This window comes from Fistularia commersonii, chromosome 32, assembly GCF_037954325.1.
Source record: "Fistularia commersonii isolate RoL2024-O1a breed Wild chromosome 32, RoL_Fcom_v1.0, whole genome shotgun sequence".
NCBI classification, from domain to species: domain Eukaryota; kingdom Metazoa; phylum Chordata; class Actinopteri; order Syngnathiformes; family Fistulariidae; genus Fistularia; species Fistularia commersonii.
The window spans coordinates 3,439,147-3,461,207 of NC_141315.1; the positions used below are offsets into that span (position 1 = coordinate 3,439,147).

General features: G+C 45.5%; 2 protein-coding genes across 2 annotated transcripts; both read right to left on the reverse strand.

Moving 5' to 3' along the window:
* Positions 1-1,236: 1,236 nt before the first annotated feature.
* Positions 1,237-3,231, reverse strand: crygmx (crystallin, gamma MX). The gene is made up of 3 exons (XM_086139838.1): positions 3,083-3,231; positions 2,444-2,686; positions 1,237-1,860 (listed from the first exon to the last, which is right to left on the reverse strand). Exons 1-3 carry the CDS (start codon positions 3,089-3,091, stop codon positions 1,585-1,587), a joined length of 528 nt encoding a protein of 175 aa, XP_085995964.1. The 5' UTR covers positions 3,092-3,231; the 3' UTR covers positions 1,237-1,584.
* Positions 3,232-3,527: 296 nt separating this feature from the next.
* Positions 3,528-5,232, reverse strand: crygmxl2 (crystallin, gamma MX, like 2). The gene is made up of 3 exons (XM_086139839.1): positions 5,099-5,232; positions 4,365-4,607; positions 3,528-3,855 (listed from the first exon to the last, which is right to left on the reverse strand). Exons 1-3 carry the CDS (start codon positions 5,105-5,107, stop codon positions 3,580-3,582), a joined length of 528 nt encoding a protein of 175 aa, XP_085995965.1. The 5' UTR covers positions 5,108-5,232; the 3' UTR covers positions 3,528-3,579.
* Between the last annotated feature and the right edge of the window lie 16,829 nt (positions 5,233-22,061).

Consider the following 22,061-nt stretch of genomic DNA (forward strand, 5'->3'; position numbering starts at 1 on the left):
CGTGGATGAAAATTTAATGTTGGACTAATAGTTGCGAACGAACACGGTGTCACCGCGGTAATTGCGAGTAATGTAAAAGTAAAAGTCATTTCAAAAAGGGGACAAATATCCTGTACAGGATCAACGGGATGTGCCAGTTCCTTTTAGGCCTTATTTTCACTTATTAAAAGCAATTATTGCCAGGTCATATTTAAGTAATTAAAATCCCATCACCACTGACGTGTCTTCCACTGAACTCTTCAAGCATGAAAAGCTTCGCGTTACGAATTTGCAGTACGTTTGAAGCCGCCGCCCCTTCGGAACCTTAAATTTACTCTTATTGACGGCCGAGGCCAGACAGCCTGTGAATTGTCTTTCATTGCCTGCAGACCTCGGCTGAGAGGACTCCACGTTCCACCCTGCTGATAGCGTGTTGTCTTCTGGGTATTGTTGTCCACAGTTATAAAACGGATGATGGGGGCAAATCACCGGGCTTGTACAGCAAAACCGACAATCCTTTAATTGAACATTACTCAAGGCCATAACTCATATTTCTTATTGTGCTTGATCTTAAGAGACTCTCAAATGCACTCCCCACTGGGCTGAAAAAATTTTTTGAATCAATAATTAATAGTCAGTTATTTATTCATCTATATCTTCGCCAATTACGCGGCCTCTAATTAACAATTTCAATTATTGATATTTATTTCTGAAAGGGCTCCGTATCTCTGGCTGATGAAAAATGCATGAGCAGGGATGTGGACTGGGTTTTGGGTTTTGTTTTTTGTTCTGAGAGAGCTTGATGCTCGGGGCTAATACCAGGCCACTTTGACTCCAGCTCTTTGAGTTGGCTCTGGCCCTGTGATGTGGATCTAATATGGGCATCTTTCATGGACCCAGAGCGCTTACTCTGTACCATGTGATCTCATAAAGACTCCTACATGCCCATCCTCAGATACCCCTTTTTTTTAGTCTTTAATATTGTACTTCAAAGAATAAGCTTCTGTTTCCTTGATAATTTCTTTGTGTGCACGGAAAGACGATATCAGGGCAAACTGTAAAAACTTGTGGTCTAACCAATACCTCGGTGGTTATACTTCTATATCTAACTCTCCGGCCTCATGAAACTTAAGTTCAATCGTCGCGCCCGAGGAGAAAAGCTATCTCCCAAATTTTCGACTCGCCGTGCCCCGCCCCCTAAAACTTTTGATAGTGTCATCTGTGTCATTAAATAGAAAATTAACAAGCGACTTTGACTTTGATTAAGTTTTACTTTATTGTAATACTAGTAGGGTAAGAGGTTGGGGACAATGAGGCTGACCATTTTGCCGTGGGACAACCGAAGCAAAAAAGATCAAATTTACTGTGAGCACTGGTCCTGTGCCGAGTTGGGAAACAACTTTATCCAATGATACACAGCGGCCTCACAAAAACCAGAGCTCGACATCAGACGCACCAAAACCACATCGTTAAAATATATGATATCTGGTTTGGACGCCACACATTTAAGACCACACCGAGACAGCGCAAGCATTCGGTGAACACGGGGCTGGAGAGAGTAACACGGAGGCTCAGGGTAAAAGGGTAAAAATGCAGCTCTCGGCATCAGTTGGCCTCGGTGACGCGTCTCAGGGAGCCGATGGTGGGGGTGGTACTTCCCCACTCGCTGTGCCTCCTGTACTCTCCGGGGCGCAAGAAGTACTGGCGACCCCTATAATTGGGGTGTTCGTGCAGTATCCAGTAGCCCTCCATGACGTTGACCGATGAGATGTCACGGGTGTGGAAACGCTCGTTCAGGTCCGGGCAGTCATCCATTAGCTCCAAATTCTGACCCCCGAAGTCAGAACGCTCAAATATCTTCATCCTGTAGTTTCCATTATACTAAGAATAAGAATAAGAACAACTTTATTAATCCCGAAGGAAATTGCTGTGCCAGAGTTACAGAAAATATAACAGTAATAAATAATAAAAGAAAGGCAGAATTAGAAATAAAAATAAACTATAAAGTGTCTCAGTGAAACTATAAAGTGTCTTAGTAAGCAGTGATAAAACTATAAGTGTCTTAGTAACAAGTGAGGTAAGGAGTGCACAATAGTATGATAGAAGGGAACATTGTAGTGTAGCTGTTATGAGATGAGATGAACTATTGCACAGTGTAGCTGTTATGAGATGAAATACTAGCGAAGAAATATTGAGAAAAGGAGGATTTGAATCAATACGTGCTGACATAAAGTGACCGACACAGTTTTCTTCACTTTTCCTCACTCCCAACACCCCTTTCGCCACCGTGACACAGTTTTTAATGGTTCTAGGTCAAGGCAAAAGGAGGCAGGTTTAAAATAGCTACAGGTACTGGCACCGGTTGGGGAAAGCAGTAGGACTAGGCTCGGGTTCTAAATGATCCCGGACTGGCTCTCCTACAGAACGTCGTTGCAAACGAGGTCGGGCATCAGTTAAAACTCACAGGTGGCACCATACGGCAGGAGCGGATGCAGTCATTGAAGCCCGCCCAGCGCTGATAGTCCGGGTACTCGCCCTTGTGCAGCATGTACTGGTAGCCGCCGTAATTGGGCTTCTCGTAGGCCACCCAGCAACCGCTCTCCACTTTTATAGAGTTGCAGCGGCTGAAGTAGTTTTGCATCTCAGGACAGTCAGTGCTGCACTCATAGTGACGACCTTGGAAGTTCCTGTCCTCATAGAAGATAATCTGTACACAACGGGTCAAAAAAAACAACAACATTCTTTTTAGATAAATGATCCATGACCTAACCTTTCTAGGAATGATACTAAATAGATTTTGTTTCGCATTTAGTACGGCACTCTGAGCTGTGGGTACACGTGAGTTTCGTATTAACTGATTATTTGTGTACAAAGCGAACGATGGGTACCATATATGCTCATATTTTGCATTTTGGTGCTTTCATTTTGTCTGACTTACCACCGAACGACAGCAGCGAAATCAATGACTTGTTGAAAATCGCTAATGTTTCTTATGAAAAAAAAAAAAGAATTATTTCTGAAAATGCACATCACTACACTTAACATGAAATACTTTAGTTGATGTCAGGGTAAAAAAAAAAAAAAAAAGAAATTGGACACTTACCTTGCCCATTGTCACTCCGTTTCCTTTAGACCAGAACGGACACTGGGCTGCCCCAGACCTCTTTATAGACCTTGCTGGGATCAGGGTTTTTCAAACGCCAACAAAGCTTTGTCATGTCAGCACAATACGTTCAATAGACTGCACAACACTTTTGTACTCGTGAACTGCGGCGGCCGCTTTGTCTCTGTCAAGCTCTCTGTCTGTGAAAAAGACTGTACAACTGCATTTTCTCAAATTGGGACACAAAAGTTGCCTTTATTATACTACATGCCACAAATCGACATACAGACCGTGAGGGTAGAAACAGCAAACAGAAAGTAACGACAAATCACCCGAGTGAAAACGGGTTTTTTTCAGGGTTAACAACAAACTGATCAAGCATTTCAATCTCGTTTGCTTCTCGCCGGGACATGGATTAACTGAAATAAGCTCACCAAAGACGTGGTTAGTTGAAAATCAAGAGTTTAATGTGTAATTGAGTTGCGCAGAGGTGGAGTTTAGATGAGAGTCCTCATCCTTCTGAAAGAGCCCACCATGGGGTTATGGCAGCCCCAGTCGCCACAGGCCCTGTACTCTCCGGGCCGCAGGAAATACTGGCGTCCCCTGTAGTTGGGGTGCTCGTAGAAGATCCAATAACCCTCCATAATGTTGCAGGAGTAAATGTCACGCGAGCGGAATCGATCATAGAGATTGGGGCAGTCGTCCATGAACTCCATGGCGTGTCCCGTCATCTCAGGCCTGTTGTAGATCCTCATCTTGAAAGATCCCCTATACTGTGGAAGAAAGTAATTGCAACATAATTATCATTCTATTTTGGTAGGTGTGATCCCGAGAGAAAACTTTTTTTTTTTTTTTTTTCCAAACCCCCTGACCTGAGCTGATCTTTCACTTAAAATTCTAGCGACTACTCGGTTTCTTAAGCAACTTACCACAGATGAGAATGAGCGGCATCTCTGTTGGGCCTGACAGTATTAGACTCTCACTCTCTCTCTCTCTCTCTCTCTCTCTCTCCCGAAACTGCCAGAAACATTCAGTGTGATTAGCAGAATTAGAATGAAGGCGCCACGTCTTATGGGGGTTTATCATATTCCTTTTAAAGACTGACTGGTTCTCCTTGTGGGCCTCACAACAGAGGCTTTAAGCTATGACCTGCCTGAGCATCTGTAAATGGAATCAAAAGGCCGTTGATTGACATGCATTTCAAAAACGGTATTTGATGTACAAGGTGAGCGGAGTGTGTGGGGGTCCCTATCTCTCCTATCTGTCTTTATGATTGACTTACAGGGGGGAACATCTGGCAGGAGCGGATGCAGTTGTTGAAGCCCATCCAGGAGTGGTAGTCGGGGTACTCGCCGGGGCCGAGGATGTACTGGTAACCCATGTAATAAGGCTTCTCGTAGGCCACCCAGTGACCGCCGCTGACACGGATGGAGTTGCAGCAGGTGAAGTGCCTGAAGGTGTCCATGCAGTCAGTGCCGCACTCCCAGTGGCGGCCCTGGAAGTTTCGGCCTTCGTAGAAGATTATCTTGGACGCAAAAAAGAGAGGAAAGAGTCACTCGCGTCGTCGGTATGCAGATGGACCGGTTCGTTGTGATACTCAGGACCGGGCTGTAGGGGACACTGCTCTACCTACAAACAAGCTATGCTACTTTTCCAGCGCCCTTCTCCGGTGTTATATATATTGGAATATTAACGTTGGTGCTTGACAGGTGAAAAAAAAAAAAAAAAAAAAAAAAAAAATCAAGTAATTTGAAACTATTTTTCAGACAACTTTTATTGAAGGTGGTCTTGTAGGCGCATCTAATCTAAGAAAACTTCTCAAACTGTCAGTTTCTCAAGATTCAGAACACTTTCACCTTAAAAAAAAAAACCCAAAAAGTGTTAATTTACCCCTCTAAAATAAATTCCCAGGAGATAGAAATCCGATCTAATTCGCTCTCGCCTTCCCCGCTCCGGTATTAAGTATTCCTTCTCTACGTTATCAAAGCTGTTGACATATCGCACGTAAGCTCATACCTTTCCCATGGTTGGAGGGCTGTGGATATTTGCGCACCATGGACCGTAATACACCTACAGGTCCTTTTATACTCTCCTGTTGATGATGAGCCCCATGTAACGTCAGGGACCACTACCCTTTACCTTTTCAGATGACAACCACTGTTCCCTTTGTCTGATGGGCAACGGGGAACTTATCTCCTCTCTGCTAGAGTTTACCTATAGAATTGACACCTATTCTGTGGTCGAGTGACCCCTGTTTAGCCGTGACCCAGTGATGCAGCCCTTTGAAATATCAGACAAAGGGCGTTGGGTATGTGGCCTCCCGGTAACGTTCGGTGTACAGTCGGGGTACACGAAAGCGCTGTTAATCATTTTGAATTTACATTTCTGAGAAACGATCCCGTAAGTCACTTTTCACTCGGTTCCCGCATACGTGAGACGGAATCGATAGGATCTCAAAGAGTTGTGGGTCACAGTATAATTGTTGTTCAATTCCGGTTAGGGTAAGCGATGCTGATACCGCGGACTAAGTCAAGTTTTTTTTATTGACGTAATCTATAGTGATCCGTTTTCTCTGTTTGCTTCCATAGCCCGCAGTCGTACTATGATGCCAGACGGGACCGCTCTGTTTGCAGATGTACAGACAGAACTGCTCAGTGTGTGTATGCATGATATAAAAGGAGGGGTTCGGGGCATCTGTGTGTTTGAGTCTTTTTATAAAGTGATAGATTTTTGGACTTGAGTCTTTGGCTTCTAAGCATAGCCCAGAGCTGAAGGGGAAAAGGCCAGAAAGAAATGCCGCCATGCATTGTGTTCCTAAAGCCCAGCTGATGCCAGAAAGGTCAGTATCATCCTTTAGCCTTTCATCAGGATAAAGAGCTTGTGCCCCCTCTCCACTTTGTGTGCTTTTTGCAGCTTCAACTCCGTATAAAGGCACAGAAAACACAAAATCCATTATGTTACCGGGCAAAAACAGTGATACTGCGCTAATATATCCATAGTTGTATGACACTTTTAAGGAACAGTGTTGAATAGCCTTTGCTCTTTTGATCACTCATCGACTTGAAACTCTCCTAGGCTTCAATAGGTTTCATGTTTGAAGCTGCACTCTTTTTCCATGACATAAGTAGATCATTGATATCCTTTCATCACAATGTGCAGCATAATTGCGGTAGATTATCAGATGGGGTGTTGTTTTGTTTTCCGGAGTTTCTGGCGCCTGTTTTCATCCCGACTTGAGAGACACAAATGTTTAGATTCCCCTCTTATGTTCATTCATTGATTCATGATTTCTTTCACATTATGTGTGTTATGTGTAATATCTCTTAACTCGTGGGTGATGCGAGGGCGCGGCGGGACGACGGGGAAACCGCACACGCTTCCCCGTACGCCGTTTTGTTTTTTTTCCTGCAGGGCGAGCTCCGTGGCTCCTGCTCTACGGCCCGACTCGAGCGGCGAGCGTTTGGCGCGTGCCTACGATCCTTAAGATCCTTAAAACCCAACCTCATCCGGAGAAATGCCATTGCGGACGCACTTTTCCGGGGAGCGCCCGGTAAACCGAACTCGTTAGATTGGACCTCGGCTTTCCCCTCATCCCCGCGGCTTCCGGTGAGGAGCCTTGTCTCCCGGGCCCCCAAATGATGATCTTTAGTTGTGCTACAAGACATCTCCTCCCCACCCTGAAGGGAATGTAACATCACAGAGGCCCTTGCCTGCTTCCTCGGTTCCCCCCGGAGGAGAAGAAAGCTTCCCACTGCGGCGCGTTCCACTCTTCATCTCGGAATGACGGAAGAAGCGGAAAGGAGAAGCGAACGGAGTGGGGGGGCCAGGTTTCGCAGCTCCATTGTGTCCGAGGATTTCATTGTGCAATCTGTGAAAATCGCTCGGGAGATGATGACACTATTAGCCCGCGGAACGCCTGACAGTCGGGGACCTCTGTGATCGATTGATGTGGCTCCCACAAAGATAAGGAGAAACCTTGACAGATATCAACCCTAGCACGCGTTAACTCGCAAGCGTTCTCATCCCTCCGGCTTCCGGAAGAAAACGCCGTTCTCGTCGCTTACACCTAATTAGGATCCGAATGTGCAATTCGCCCAGTAAAACACATTTTGGACCAGAGGAGGCGCCTTTCTGTTTCCGAACAAGCCGTATTCCTGCGTACGCGACCATGTTCTCCCCGACCCCGCGTACGCGCAATAAGTCTCGCCCCTAAAATGTTGTCGGGCGAGATAGGAGAGTAGCCGCGCTCGCCGCGCCTCCAGTGTGCTCTTTCGCTGAACAGTCATTATGACAATGCCGTCGTACCGAGGTGTAAACAAAGGCTCTCTCTGAGTTTTGCTCCTGAGAACCGGCTAATCTGGTGCTGAAAATGCGGTATGATCGGAAAGCGCGCGCCAAAAACGCCTCCCTCGCCGGGAGTAGAATGAGGACCTCTCTTTTGCTGAGAGATCATCCTCTCCATTCTTTCTGTCAGAAAATCTCCAGGCATCCTCCCTCTCTTGTTACTGCCAGCGCACAGGCTCTATCGGGACTGCCAGACGCAGGAGCCACTATGAGCCTGTGCCAGGGCCAGGATTTACCGTGATGTGTCTGATGTGCTCCATCTTTTTGCTGGGGGATAATTAAAAGAGGAAATGGTGTTGGAAGAACAGAGTGGAAAAGCAGAAGGAGGGGGCTTGGACCGAGCAAATGGATGCAGCTGTCAATTATGTTGAGTTGTTGATATGATGTTTGTTTTCCCGTCTCTGAGATTTTCTTGCTAAACACTTCCCTATCAGGATTTAGTTTGAAAGTTTCTTGTAAATCTCCACTTCGTACATGTAATTAAAAAACACTCAGGATAATGAAGAACTTAGCGACGAAGTAAAAAGGGATGTTTTTAATCTACACATCCGTGCAATATCTGAGATTCTGCGCGTGTCACCCTGACATCCGAATTTAAAGAAGTTTACGATTTGCCGAACGCAAAAAAAAAAAAAAAAAACAGAAAAACGTCACATTCGTTTTATTAGAGCCGCACCAGATTGCGATCAAACAATTTAATAGCTGGTTTTCAGATATCAAATTTGAGCTGTCATCCAACGACCAAATATGCGCTGGGAGGGTGCTCTTCAAGGTGTGGCAGCTAGAACAAGCTGTCTTTTAAGAGCTTTCGAAACGTTCAAAGGTTTTCGACTAAATCGATTTGGGATGCTCCACCATACAGCATGACCCGAACTCGGTGAAAAGCAGGACGGCTCCTTCGTCTTTCATAAGACACACCTTGGGGATTGATGGCTTTTAGTCACTCTCACTCCTCATCTCCACTCTGTGTTTTGACGTGGCATGTCTCCCGCACCCCAAAGCTTTAAAGGTTTAAAGAGCAACTTTTCACCCTGTAATCCAGGTGCCTTTCAAACAAGTCACGCTGTTTACTGACACATGACAAAAAAGTTCAACCCCCTCTCATCTCTCTGCTTACAAGACTCTAACTCACCTAAGAGGTTGCTAGTCATTCCTCCAGAGCAGTTAGAACAAACAGAGTCTCGGCGAGAAGGGGGCCCCTGCCTTTCACCACTCGCTAAATTTGTAATCAGATGTGATGCTGTTGTTCACTTCTTCAAATTTGTCATCAAAGTAAATGTGTTCTGACAACAGCTAGTGACAAGTGCACCAGAGGAGAGGCGGCAAATCAGCGTTTTCGCACCGCATATCAATAATTGATCGCGGTGCCCCCCCCCCCCCCCCACACCCCCCACACCCGCCCACCCTTCCCCTATCCCCGCTACCCCAGCAAGTAGACACCTTGTGATAATGAAATACATCAATTTAAAAAATAAATAATAAAGTGGGGTTGGCTCCATTGTTGCAAAGCTTTACGGACTTGATTGACTGCCTGCACATTTTCCTGGTTGGCAGTCAGGCAGATCAAAGAAGGGCTCCTCATATTGCCCAAGGCCACTTGCAATTTATTTAGAGGAGATGTGCCGCTGTCCCAGCAGGTAACATTATTGGGCAGAGACACTCTGGATAATCATAGCTTTGAGATGCCTCTCAAAACCCCACCTCTGCCGGCTTTGTCATGCATGTGCGAAAATACACGCATATGATTTGCAAAAGCCCACCTTATTTTAGGAAATTTCTCAGTAGACAAAATCGCATTAATATCCTTACACGCTTGAAGACAGTGACCCCTTGTCCCCTGGAAATGTAGTCGCTTCTGCTTCATATGCTAAGATGTTTTTGCGTTCCATATTTTTCACTTCTAAAAAACTGACTGCATAAACTAGTTTGCAGGGTTTTATGTACTGTAAGTAATATTTTTGCACATGATAGTCATGTCAGTCTCGGGGCCAGAGGCATTTTTTTTTTTTTTTACAGCGAAACAGGTTCCAGTGTATGGTAGGTTGAATTTGATATTTATTTATTTTAAAAACAATTGCGGCGCACCGCGTTTTAATAAACAACACCGGGCAAATGATGACAAACTTTTGAAACATTTGTCGAACGAACGACTGGTTTTGAGTACATGGTTTGAAAGGAAAAGGTTTTTCATTAATCTCCCCACTTACCAAGAGACGACAAAACTAGCGTAGCTTGTTAAAGGTATTCTTTGAGATTTTTTTTTTTTTTTCGTCCCCGAGAGGGTCAAATCATTACGGATCGGGAAAAATAGTGATATCCAATTAAGCACGATCTTTAAATATATATATATTCGTTTTGCAACTCCTCATCTCTCAAAGAAAGAGAAGTAAGATTCTGCTTACCACAGAGGGACCGTTTGAGAAAAAATAATCTTTTTTTTTAAACGTTTAATCAAGTCATACCGGTATATGTTATGGTTCGCTGTTGTGTTTTTCCTCAATTATTAAACCAGAGGCTGCCTTTTTGTCCCTGCCGTCCTTCCATTAGACAACGCTTTAAAGAAATCATTTGGAGCTCTCTCAACTTATTTCTGCACTGCGTGACCATCGTCACATTTGTGTCTCCTCGCTCTGCCAGGACCACGTTGCAATAATTCTCTGCGCCGCAAGCACTAGAGGGCACTAGAAGCCAAAGCATCGCCTTTCTACAGAACAGTTCCTTTAATTTCTTTACACAACAGCATATCTCCATGCATCTTTTATGTGTGTTTGCTTGCTTACATGTATACATCTGTGAGTTTGGACACACATGCATGTAAACATGGGGCAGACAATTGCACGCATTCATGTGGGCTGCATATGTGTCACTGTCTTAATGCATGTCTGTGCTTGTAGCCTGTCAGCATGCGCGCAGACATTCTTCTACCAAGGGAGAGGCAAACAAACGGGGAAAAAAAAAGCATTCACTAACAGGCTGACATGACCCACGTCCCTGCGCTCGTGCCGCCTTTCCACTTGTCTGTGTGACACACACACACATACGTACACACACACGCCGCGGACACGAAAAAACGCAAACAGCATTGCTGGAGATTCGGAATTCTAGTTTCAAACAAACTCAGCCCTAGACACATGCGCATAGATGCACTCACACAGCATGGTCAAAGACACAAACAGACAATGAACAGTTAGCTTTGTAGCAGTTTCAAGCCAGTTTGTGGTTTTGAACTGCAGATGTGGATGCTGACTGAAGGATCAGTGCACAAACTGCAGGACTGCAGAGATGGCAGTTCTCCCATGGGGACTGGCACAGCCCAGGCCTTTATGTTGTTCCTCATTTGTACCGTTCGTTTAGCCATGTTGAAGAGGTGGCGGTGGTCTGTGCGCATGTGTCGTGCGGGTGAGCTTGTGCCGCGCTGAACCCCGTACGCCATTTGTTCGCTCGGAGGCAAAGGTTTGTTGAGACAAGGTGTTTTAAAATGATTTTCACCCTTGTTCATACAGGACAACAGAGTGAGAATCCAAATTGAGTTGTCCGTTTTTTTTTTTTTGTTTTTTTTTTTCACGGGATTCGGAGCTTCGCATTTTAGATTCATGAATTCAACAGAAAAAAAAAAAAAAAAGCTTACCTTAGTGGTGAACACTGGTTTCCATTTTCTTCTGGGAATTAATCGCACAACCGCAAAGAAAAGGTAATGCAGGATGGAAACAAGAACGTTATTAATATTTTGCGCGCGGTTGTTTTGTGTGGAAGGATACAGTAGTCGGATGCTAAAAGAGGCTTAACGTGATCCGCGTGAGGCCTCAGAGGAGCAGCAGAGATGCACTCTGGTCCCTGGACTACGGCTTGAAAAGTAACGGAGTCCTGAGAAGACTGAAAAGCTCCGCTCGGGGGAATATCAGCCAAATTACAAAACAATGACACACCGAGGGAAATCTAATTCCAATTCCCATCATCAAGACCAACATTCCTCACTGTTTTGCTTTTAACTTTTGTTTTTATTCTTTCCCTCTGTCTCTGACTCTCTCTCTCTCTTTTTCCCCTCTGCACTGTTGTTTTCTAGTTTGTTTTCCACCCGTACTCCTCTGGCTGTCGCCGAGCGCTACAGCCACTTTCAAAGGCTCGGCTGTCACGCGCCGCCTTTGAGTCCCGTTTGAAATTTGAACGTACATGTTGTCAGGGTACCGTCAGGAGTGATTGACAGGTCCGTCCCAGAGCAACACCGGGCTTGGCAGGCTGGCTGTCTTTTGTCAGAGGCAGCCGTGGAGAAGAAACAAAGGAAAGCAGCTGAGGAGGAAAAAACATACATAAATAAAACAAAACTGCTCTTACCCATTTCTCAATAAAGACCAAATTAGATTAATCTTAAGGCAGGGCAAGGCAAGCAGTCAGCTGTGGAAAAAGACTTGATATGTTTGCTGGCTTTGTTCCCCGCCATTGATGGTGCACCGCTTAGACACTCGCTCAACAGGACACCAAAGGCAGCACAGCAAGAGTTGTATAAAGAGCCAGCTGTACATATTAATGTTCATTATCACCTTCCTTCAATGCAGAGAAATTCCAAAGAGCCGAATTTGTCCTACGCTCACCTTGTTGGTTTTTTTTTCTTTTTTTTTTTTAAAACGGTAGAAGTGATGTTTGTTGTCTCGTCGGCTGAGGTGTCTTAAATAAAAACCAACGGCAACTCGGTTGACTCTGGCCGCGGGATAAAAAAAAATATATATATATAATGACTCACAAATATGGCTTCATTTACAGCACTTGTTCAAGGCAGATAGGGAAATGTGCCTTGAAATTAAAGTAATGGACACGCCTGAAGCTGACCTGCGTCTCTGACCGATATTTAAAGTTCGCGGATCTCCGCTGGCGACGACTCGATTTTCGGCCCCCCGGAGGAATTCAAGCATTTGCGGTCGTGCCGTAGGTAGCATCTCCGCCGAAAGCGGCGCATCTTAGTACTGCAAAGAGCTCGTCTGATGTATTTACGACGATGTATCGCGCAGTTTATTACGAATTTTACCCGGTAATAGGTCACCGGGACTACATTTCTTATTATTTTTAAGATGAAAGTCATTGATTACTCAGTGCCTCTTTAGACAATCCAAGAAGCAAAAGTGCAAGGGGAAAATATTCAGTGTAACACTTCTTTGAGATTCATATCAGCTGTCGGTGTCAGAGTTGCAGGGCAGGAGCTGGGCTCGGGGCCCATAGAGGCAAGCACCCAGTATCTTTGAGCAAGACACTGAATGCCTGCCAGCTCCAGTGTGATCTCTGACCCGCCTGTGCAGCGAGCACAAACAGTCTCTCATACTCTCTCTCTCTCTCTCTCCCTTTCTCAAAAAACAAACAAACAAAAAAAAAAAAAATAATCAAAAATAATGAGAATAGAAATGTTGGTTCATGTGAAAGTTGTTGAGAAGTTTGAGCGGCTGCAGTTGATGATTGATTTTGCGGCGCGGATGAAAATGAACGGCATTAATGAGTCTCGCCACTTTGAAAATCAAAGATGTTGTCATCCCATCTCCCTCTTCTCGCTCGTGCCGCTCGACGACGGCAGCCACGGGAACTGGAGCACCGGAATTCAACTGTATATCCAGCTTTCCTGTCAGTCCAGACCAGTGGTGACGACGCGAAGTGCCTACGGGCCGCATTTAGCTATAAATGGGCCGCCTTAAAAAAGAACCCTTGAAGAATTTAGGACTTACAAATGTCCACGAACCGAAGGTTGCGCTCTGTGCGTTTTTATCCCGCACACATGAAAACGTCCTTTTTTTTTTTTTTTAGGTAACGCGCAAAGACTATTTGTAAACTCGGCTTCGTGTTGCAATCCACCAAGTAAATAATTCCCTGGCATTAGGTTTTTTTTTTTCAGATCCGTCTATTTGGGTTGAAGACAACTTATGTCAACAACTACAGATTTGACTCAAGGGGGAAAGTGTAAGCCTTGTAAAGAGCAAGGTTTTTTTTGTGTGGAGTGCTGCATGTGATAGGATGAGTGACTTCCACTCACTCGTTGAAAGGTTAGGCTTTTCCTCCTGCTGGTATCTTTTTTTAAAAGAAAACATGTCTGCTGTTTGATAACTGCTTGACATTTGACAGTCCTTTCAGACCAATCAGACATGCCGTTTCTTTTTTTTTTTCCGTGTTAGCCGTCTCGAGGAGCTCGACTTGGTGAAAAAAAAAAGAAAACTAGTAGTATTGTCACTTTTTTCAAGCCTTTCAAAGGCAATCTTTCGCCGCGGCTATCAACATCAGATACCTCGGCTGCTGTGTTCGCTCCGGTGTTTGTTTTCGTCTTTGTCTCCGTCCCCGACATTTCTGTCGAGACCTCGTCTTCGCCATCGGAGCTGAACCGAGGAAAAGAACGAAATCATTTTCTGGTGTCAAGTGTCAACCGTCCCACCTTAATGCGGCGTAGTCTCAACGTGAACGCGCGGCGCTCCGTATCTCCGCGGCACTCAGAATCGGCTCAGTCGGGTTGCACTGAAGTACCGGGTTTTGTTCTCTGTGGGGCATTGTCGCTGTATCTTTCTTTATAGTTTCAGAATGTGTTCTACTGTAAATTATCAACTGTATGTTATCTTGGAGGAAAAAGAGAAGAGCTGGAGGGAAGCAACAAAGCCACCAGTCTCTCCAGTTACATAATTCATGTCAGCCATATTCAAATAAAATTTATCACATTGTCAATCATCGGGAGGCAATGGCGTGTGTGGGTGTGCGTGCGCGAGAGCACAGATAACTCTGAAGTTATAAATTAATAACGTCCTGTCATGGGAGCATGTGAATGAGCATGTTTAGTCATTCTGTTTGACAACAGAAGGAAACGGCCTATTCCGTGGGGTAGGAATCAAATTTCACACTTTCATAGATATTGTTCCCTCCTCCAAATGTTTAAAATATGGAGCTTTGCTCTGGCAAGGAAGTGGCTCAAACACTACTTTGCACTGAAATAACTTTTGTTTGGCCACAAACCAAGAGAAGCGTCGTCGAAAGAGGGAAAGAGTACGCGCTCCAATGGAAAATACTGCTGACTGCAGAAGAAGCCGTCAGGACCCTGAAAATGCTCGACTTCATTTCGCAATGACCGCATGTGGATTCCCGTCTTCGCGTGTCAAACGAATACATAGATATTATATAACCGCGGTTCAGTGAACGATCACTACCCCATGCCGTTTAATGAAGTTCGGGTTAAAAAAAACAGAACAAAAAACAATTGAATATCGATCTATTTAATCTCGCGTAATCATTATTCATGTGTCCTTAAACCCAAGCTGTCTTCGCCCGCCATCCCCACACCTGCTCGACAGCGAGACGCCGTTCTCCACGGCAAATGTACAAAGGAAGGATCGTCTTGAATGCACGGGCTCCAACATGTGACGAGGGACCGAACGGATGATTAAAAAAAAAAAAAAAACAAGAAAAAAAAAAAAACATGCAAACTTTCAGCTCTGAAGTCCGCCAGCCAGGTGTCGAGCGTTCGGTCGGTATCGTTTGAAAAAAAAAAAAAAAAAAACGACGGAGACGGAGAGAGGGAGCGAGCGTTTTGGGACTCCTAACGGATCGGGAGCGGCAACGACGCGGCGCAGATAAACAAACCCCTCAGATCTTGAACTGGAAGTCTGAAACGTGTTTGGAATCGGCTTAAGATTTATATATAAATACATATATACTGTACATATGTATATATAGATAGATATAAGACAAGCCCCCTCTCATTAGCATGGCAAACATATGGGTTCAGCCTGCATTTGCGCACAGACGGCCCACCAACACCAACACCTGCACCTTCTACCTCCTCCGTTCCGTCCTGCCTTGCACATGTGCACCAATAAAAGCACGGCTGACGTTTAAACGGAGATATCGCCGAAACGCACTCGTTTCTCTTTTTCCCTTTTGTTTTCTTTTGTGCGCAGCCAATATGACCCCTGTCTTGCACCAGGTGTGCATTTCCTTGATCCCTCTCTCCTTCAACCTTCCCCTTCATATTTACACCCCTGCCGCCCGCAATGAATGATTCACTTGGAGAGGCTCCCTTCCTCCATCAGAAAGCTTTGCAACCATACACTACAGCCCAGCCTCCATTTCTCTGATCTCACTATGTTGTGTAACGCTTGAAAAACCCTTGCGTTCTCGTACTTGTTTCTTTTTTTTCCGCATTCCCTCTCTTGCTCTTTCTCTGAGTTACATTCAGTATTGACTGTTTATGCTTTTTAATGTTGCGGAGAGGGCCCGGGGCTTGCGGATGGGGGAAAAGCGCTCTTCTTGACACACTTACGCCCCCGTAGTGAACTCTAGCTCCCAGCACTCTAGCAAGTACACAGACCTTCTTCTTTTTCCTCTCCCTCCCTTTTCTGTCTCTTTCACTCCCTCTTTTTTTTCCCTCCACAACTGGGAGCTCCTCTGAGCAGCAGCACCCCGTGTTCCTCCCTTCCAAAGATCACCTTATGGAAGATTAAGATGCTCAAGTGAAATATTTGCACAATAACCCCCCCCACCCCCCCTCCCCCGTTGGCATCAAAGCGGAAGCGGTGCGGTTGAGCGGAGTGATCTCGGGGGGGTGTTAGGGGGCGCCAGAGAGTGCAACAGTCACCTCTGAGCAGAGGAGGCCTCGGTCGAACCTGACAGTGAACAAACGTGATCTCTCCATCTTCGGGTCCTCGGCGTGTCTTCGGTCTGTCGGCCCACCTTCAGATCCCCTTTTGACTCGTACTCTTTTTCGCGCACTTACTTTACCGATCGATGGGCTGAAATCCCTCCGGCCCGGTTGTGATGAGCAACGACTGCCGCGGACGATGCTCGATATGAACGCGCAGACTTTAATAGCGCTTTGTCTGCCGGCATATTTAACTCCGATCCCTCCTTGGCTGATTGCGGGAATGCATTCCTTCCTTTGTCAAAGCATCTTCATATTACGCGGGTATTCTCAGAGGGGCGGTGGGGAAATAAATCGCACGCTACGCGTACCGCGTCGCCCGTCCGGGGAGCCGCGCGTCGACCGTCGTAGGCGGCTCCGGTCAGCCGAGAGACTCGACTGAGTCTCCCGACGTGCTGAAAACGGGATCCGGTTTCGGCGCAAACTTTCGTCCTACGGCGGCGGCTAATGCGGAGCGACGGTGAGCCGCTCGCGGGAAGGCCGGTGTTTGCTCTTTGTGTCTTTTCTGATACTTTTAATGACCGTCTTAACAGTCCTCGCGGGGTAACCCGCGCACTACCGCTTGATTTTTTTTTTTTCTCCTCGTATCCCCGCCGCTTTGATACGCCGTGATTGACTCCTCACAGGCATTTTTCGAGAGAGAAAAAGGAAACTTCGCGTCCCGTTCGTCTTTCAAGTCCCGTTCATCTGCGTAAAGAGCATTTCATGGTCAAAAATTGCATTCAAGTTCCTTGTTCTAGAGGCAGCCACTAATAGAGTCAGTTTGAAGGCTGTTTGGAGTGTGTTTAATGAACACTCGTACACAGTCAGATCCATCAGCGCCGGCTCTTTGGCGGTGACAACCGGATCCTGTAATGTCGATGTTTGGAGATAATGCGACAAATTAAACAAGCACATCTGTCCTACTGTGCCCACGGGAATATACGTTACAGTTCACGAAACAATGAAACGCAACTCCGTCCCAACATGTGACCAGATAGATAGCTATGATAAAAAAAAAAAAAAAAGAAAAAACATTTAATCGGATTGTAATGTGAAAAAAGCCGGGGTCTGTTTCTACTCCTTAATCACTGAGCCCGGTGACAGACCAAAGAGGATGCTTTCACCGTCAGACAAAAGAGGAGAGAGAGGCTGAGTCTGTTGTGGCTAGCGGAGGATGGAGGTGGGGAGTTTGGGGGGGGGGGGGGGGGACACACACTGCACCCCTCCCTTTTTAACTAAAAGAAGACATCATTATGAGTAAATGACATGAGGCGGTTGGTTCTGTTCCACTCTTGGTCCCCAAAGGACATTTTTGCCCCACTGTGTAGTTCATTCCCTCCCTGCTTTGCTGCTGGCCACGGGCCTTCAGAAGCCCGGGCTTGGGCTGCTACTCAAAGAGATGGACGCTCGCACGTTATTGATTGGACACTCGATAAAAGGTCACGGGGGCCTCCTATGCTGTGGGGTCCAAAGCTGTGAGTAAGCCTCTCGCCATCCAGCTTTGCTCTCTCGCTCCCTCCCCTACACACACACACACACACACACACACACACACCACTGTCCCCTGCATCAGCCACCTGGGGGTTAAGCAGTGCTTGCAAACAGGCTAATCATTTTCTCCCCCTTTTTCTCACAAGATACACACACACAAACACACACACACACACACACGCACCGCAGTTTCTGAGTGGCTGACAAATGTCAGAATGGCTTGTATGGGATTTTTTAAGAAAAATTATTTATTAATTGAACTGGTTAATTAGGTCCCTGAGGCTTCCACTCTAATTGAGAGCCATAGAGCTGGCGAGGCAAGAAAGCCAAAACAAAAGCAATGGCTCAAACAAATAGACGAGCACTCGAAAACTGCTAACTCTCACGCTCGACACACACACACACACACACACACACACACGTACATACATTCACACTCGCAGCCATCCATAAATTAATGAAAAAACAAACAAACAACTGTTTAGATTTTTTTTTTCTTTTTTTTTTTTTAGTCGCGGGCTTCCCCTTTTCCTCGCATAATTTTGTAACCTGCCAAATGCTCTCGTCTTCTTGATGTTCCCGTGATGGAGAGAGACACACAACCAGTGAAATCTGCCACATTGCACAAAGCATCTGTCTCCGCACAGCACCCTGCATTCATTAAGTTTGTACCAATTAGCAGCCATAGCTTATAGCACAAACATCCATTTGTGCCTTCCACTTTGAAAAAATCTTTCTAAAGTGAGCGTGTCCCTCAATATGCCCTTGTGTCACCCAACTTTATCTTCACAAAGTCTCTTTTTCTTGCATAATTAGAGAAGAAATCCATTTCTTCTCCTATCTTCTCTCAGGCTCTGTCTTTGTCCCTTTTTTTGCGTCGCACTCGAGTGCACCTTGAGAGCGCGCGTGTGTGCTTTTGTCAAAAAATCACACCAAGGTTGTCTGAAAGACTTACGAGATGGAGTCATAGGCGGAGGTTGGTTCGGGGGACCGGAACACAAGAGAGACGCGCGCTGACACTTCGACAGTTACACCTGTTTCAACAATTATCCCGCTTTCTGATAAGAGCTGAACTCCTTGGATGTGTGCTTCGTCGAGTTAACGGAAAGTTTTCATTGGTGACAAAGTCGTGTGTATTCATACTTCCAAGCCCCAGTTTCATAGTATTTGAAGGTTGGGTTATTGTGCAGGAGGAGGAACTATGTCGCTAATCCTGAACATTATAAATAGATCTGTAAATCTTTTTGTATTTTAATTTAAAGTGCAACATAGGAACATAAACTTGTCGTCTTTGGAGAAGACTTGAAAGGCTCCAGGGGTTTAATTGGTAAGCTCACAACAGTATTGATTTGCCGTGTCAAATAATGAATGATTTCCCAGAGTCTTAGTAAACACCAATGTTGACGGGATACGTCTGGGATTTTTTTTTCGGGACCGCATATTTCAATTATTGCCGAAAATAATTTTCTTCATTTGATCAGATTTGAAACTTATCCGATAAAGTTAAACAACACACACACACACACACACACACACACACATATATGTGTACATGTACTTTATCACAACAAGGCTAAAGGAAACTTGCATGAGGTTAGTTCCTGATCCGAACCCCGCATTGTTATTTTAACATCGTAGCTACACGCTGTCTTAAAATAATAAGGTCAGCGTTTGATATCAGGGGTAATTTCGAAAAGCCCTTAAATCGGTTCTCCTTAACATTCATAAGCAGAAATGACCCCAACAGCTGGAGCGCTATCACGTTGTGATTATTCGCTCGCCTCTCCCGCATTGCCAGAATTGCCCCCAACCCCTCCCCAAATAAACTCTGCCTCCAACCGGCATTCCCTCGCTCTTCAGGGAGTGCTTGCACTATGTCTCAGAAGGGGGAGTTAGACGGTGGGGGCACCGGGGTCAGCTGCTATTGAGCGATGCTTCAAATAAATGTATGAATAAATTACTCGATAAATGAGCGAGCGGACTGAAATCGCTGGAGAAAAACCAATGATTTAAACTTGACAAAGTAGTTGTAGGGAGAAAAAAAAAAAAAGGGAAAAAAAGCCATTCTCTTGTCTCAGTTTGGAAGCTTACAATTACGATTTTCTGGTGGTAAAAACGCAGTTCCGATAAATTAATATGACTGAGGCCGAATGCCGGGTTGTGTCATAAATCTAAAATTGCCGTCTTCTCTTGGTGTGATAACCTGAACATTAAGAGCAGAGAAAAGTAAATGTATCAGAGTCAGGCCGCGCGGTGCAGAATATATCCAAACTCGGCTCAAAAATACTTAAGATGTACTGAAAAGTGTCTGCGGTTTGGTGAAAAAGTGAAATCCTAAATATTTAGCGTGCGTGCCAACGTTCTTATGTCTTTAGCCCGGGGAAGCCGGGTGTTACAGTGATTTAGCCGGAGCCGTGTTTTAGCCTATGCGGGATGATGGGCCGCAACAGTTGATTATTTCCTGACCCGAATCTGTGAAGCGATGCGCACGTCGCGATGCATCATAAATGAAAGAACTTTGCTGCTCATATTGCCTCGCGGAGCTTTCGTATCGCAAGTCGCAAGTTTGCGTTCGATGAAAAGACACCTCCGGTTGCGTTACGAGAGTCCGAAACCGTCAGGCGAACATCACAAACTCAAGGCTTATACCCCTCTTATAAATCGATATGAATCTACGGATTGATATTTTGAAAGATGCCAACATTAAGGATGTGATGTTACTAACCAACCATAATAAAAAAAGGTTCTCTATTCTTAACTCCATTATGATATCGATAATTTACAGATATAGATACAAATTTATTGATAGTGGTTCACTTCTCTTTTAGGCACAGTGTTGAACAAAGATCATGATCTGCTTGCTGAGTCTTTCTCTGGACTTGAATATATATCCATTCATTTATTATCTATATTGGTCATCCTGCACTCAGTGTCCTAGCCATCTCTGGGTCCACCGCGGACCGTCACCAGTCGATCACGGGGCCACATAAAGCCATGTGCTCGGTCAGGCGATTTCGACTCTCCGATAAACTTAACGCACATTTTTGGACCGTGGCGGAAAAGCGTAGGAACCCCTCGCAGACACGGGGAGACGACAAACGCCGCCTGTCAGAATCCAACCAGGGACCTTCTTGCTGTGAGGTGGAAGCACTAACCGTTTATCTGAGGGTTAAATTGTAGTGCTATTGAGTGGGTGGTGGGTTGTTTTTAAAAATGTTACTATTGTAGCAAATGATAATTTCTTGTCCTAGATTTCTACATATAGAAGTGCTTCTACTCGTAAACTAACGGCCTTTACAGGCATGACTTATACAGCTAAACGTGAGTTTGTGAGTGCAGGCCTAGCCTTCCATCCTGTGTTACACAGACGCACACACACTCACACACACACACACAGCTGGTCTGTTCTACCATAACATTTACCACACTTGTCACCTACGGCTGGGTCGGAGCGGGGATAATTTAAGGGTGCGCCGTGACTGCTTCAAAATCCCCTCCGCACGGCAAGGCCCTCCTGTCCCGATCCCCGCGGACCGCGGGCCCGATCGATCGGCGGGTGTTATTGACATGACACCCGCCGAGCCGAGATTTAAGCTATCGAAAGCCGATGCGGTAGATCAAAAATTGGATGCTGGCTTTCATGTTTGTAAACAGTATCGATTTGCATAATAACCTTAAAAATTAGTTCCCGGGATTAGACAAGGACAAACCTGTTTCAGCATTTGTTATGATGCTTGCAGCACAGGCCCCGCGCCTAATTAGAGAAAAGAAGGCAGGGGCTGTGATCGGCTTGAAAAACAGTGTGTGATCGGCTTGACAAACCTGTGCGCTGCTGTCAACACCTTTTGGTTTGCCGCTGTTAATGAAATACTAAAAAAAAAAAAAAAATGCACCTCTAGACTTCTGCGCAGACAAAAGCGCTGATGCGTCACTTTTTACACAGATGCAAATTATCGCTGTGTGTCACAATCATTTATTCATGATGGGCCGGGGGGTCGGAGGTGGGGGGTTGGTGGGGGGGGGGGCTTCTGTTTGCACGGCGGCTTTACCTGCACCACGGAAGTGCTCTTTCCCGCCTGGCGCCGAGAGACGTCAGCCTCCGGGATCGACGAGGAGACAGATGCGCTAAAGCGGTGACATGAGCGTCGCTCACTTCGCTAGACGGGTCCGGTTTAAAAGAATTACGTACCTTATCCGCGCACTCCGTCACAAATTTCTCGTATTGACTTCTACATTTCCTGCCTCAGACACGCCGTGACCTTGTTGGATCCCAGATGCCCCGTGTTCCACTCAAGCTCATTATCACGATATTGACAGAAAGGATGTAAAGCGCTGGTCATTCGCTCGCTGGCGCGTTCGCTAATAAGATTCCTTAAATTACGTTAGCGAGAATTAAATCTGTCGTTCTGTAATTTGTATGTATTTTAATACTTTGGCACTCCAGTGCAGCAGCATGCAGGCATCACAACAAAAAGATGCTGCTAGGCAGAGATGAAGGAGCCTTTCCAT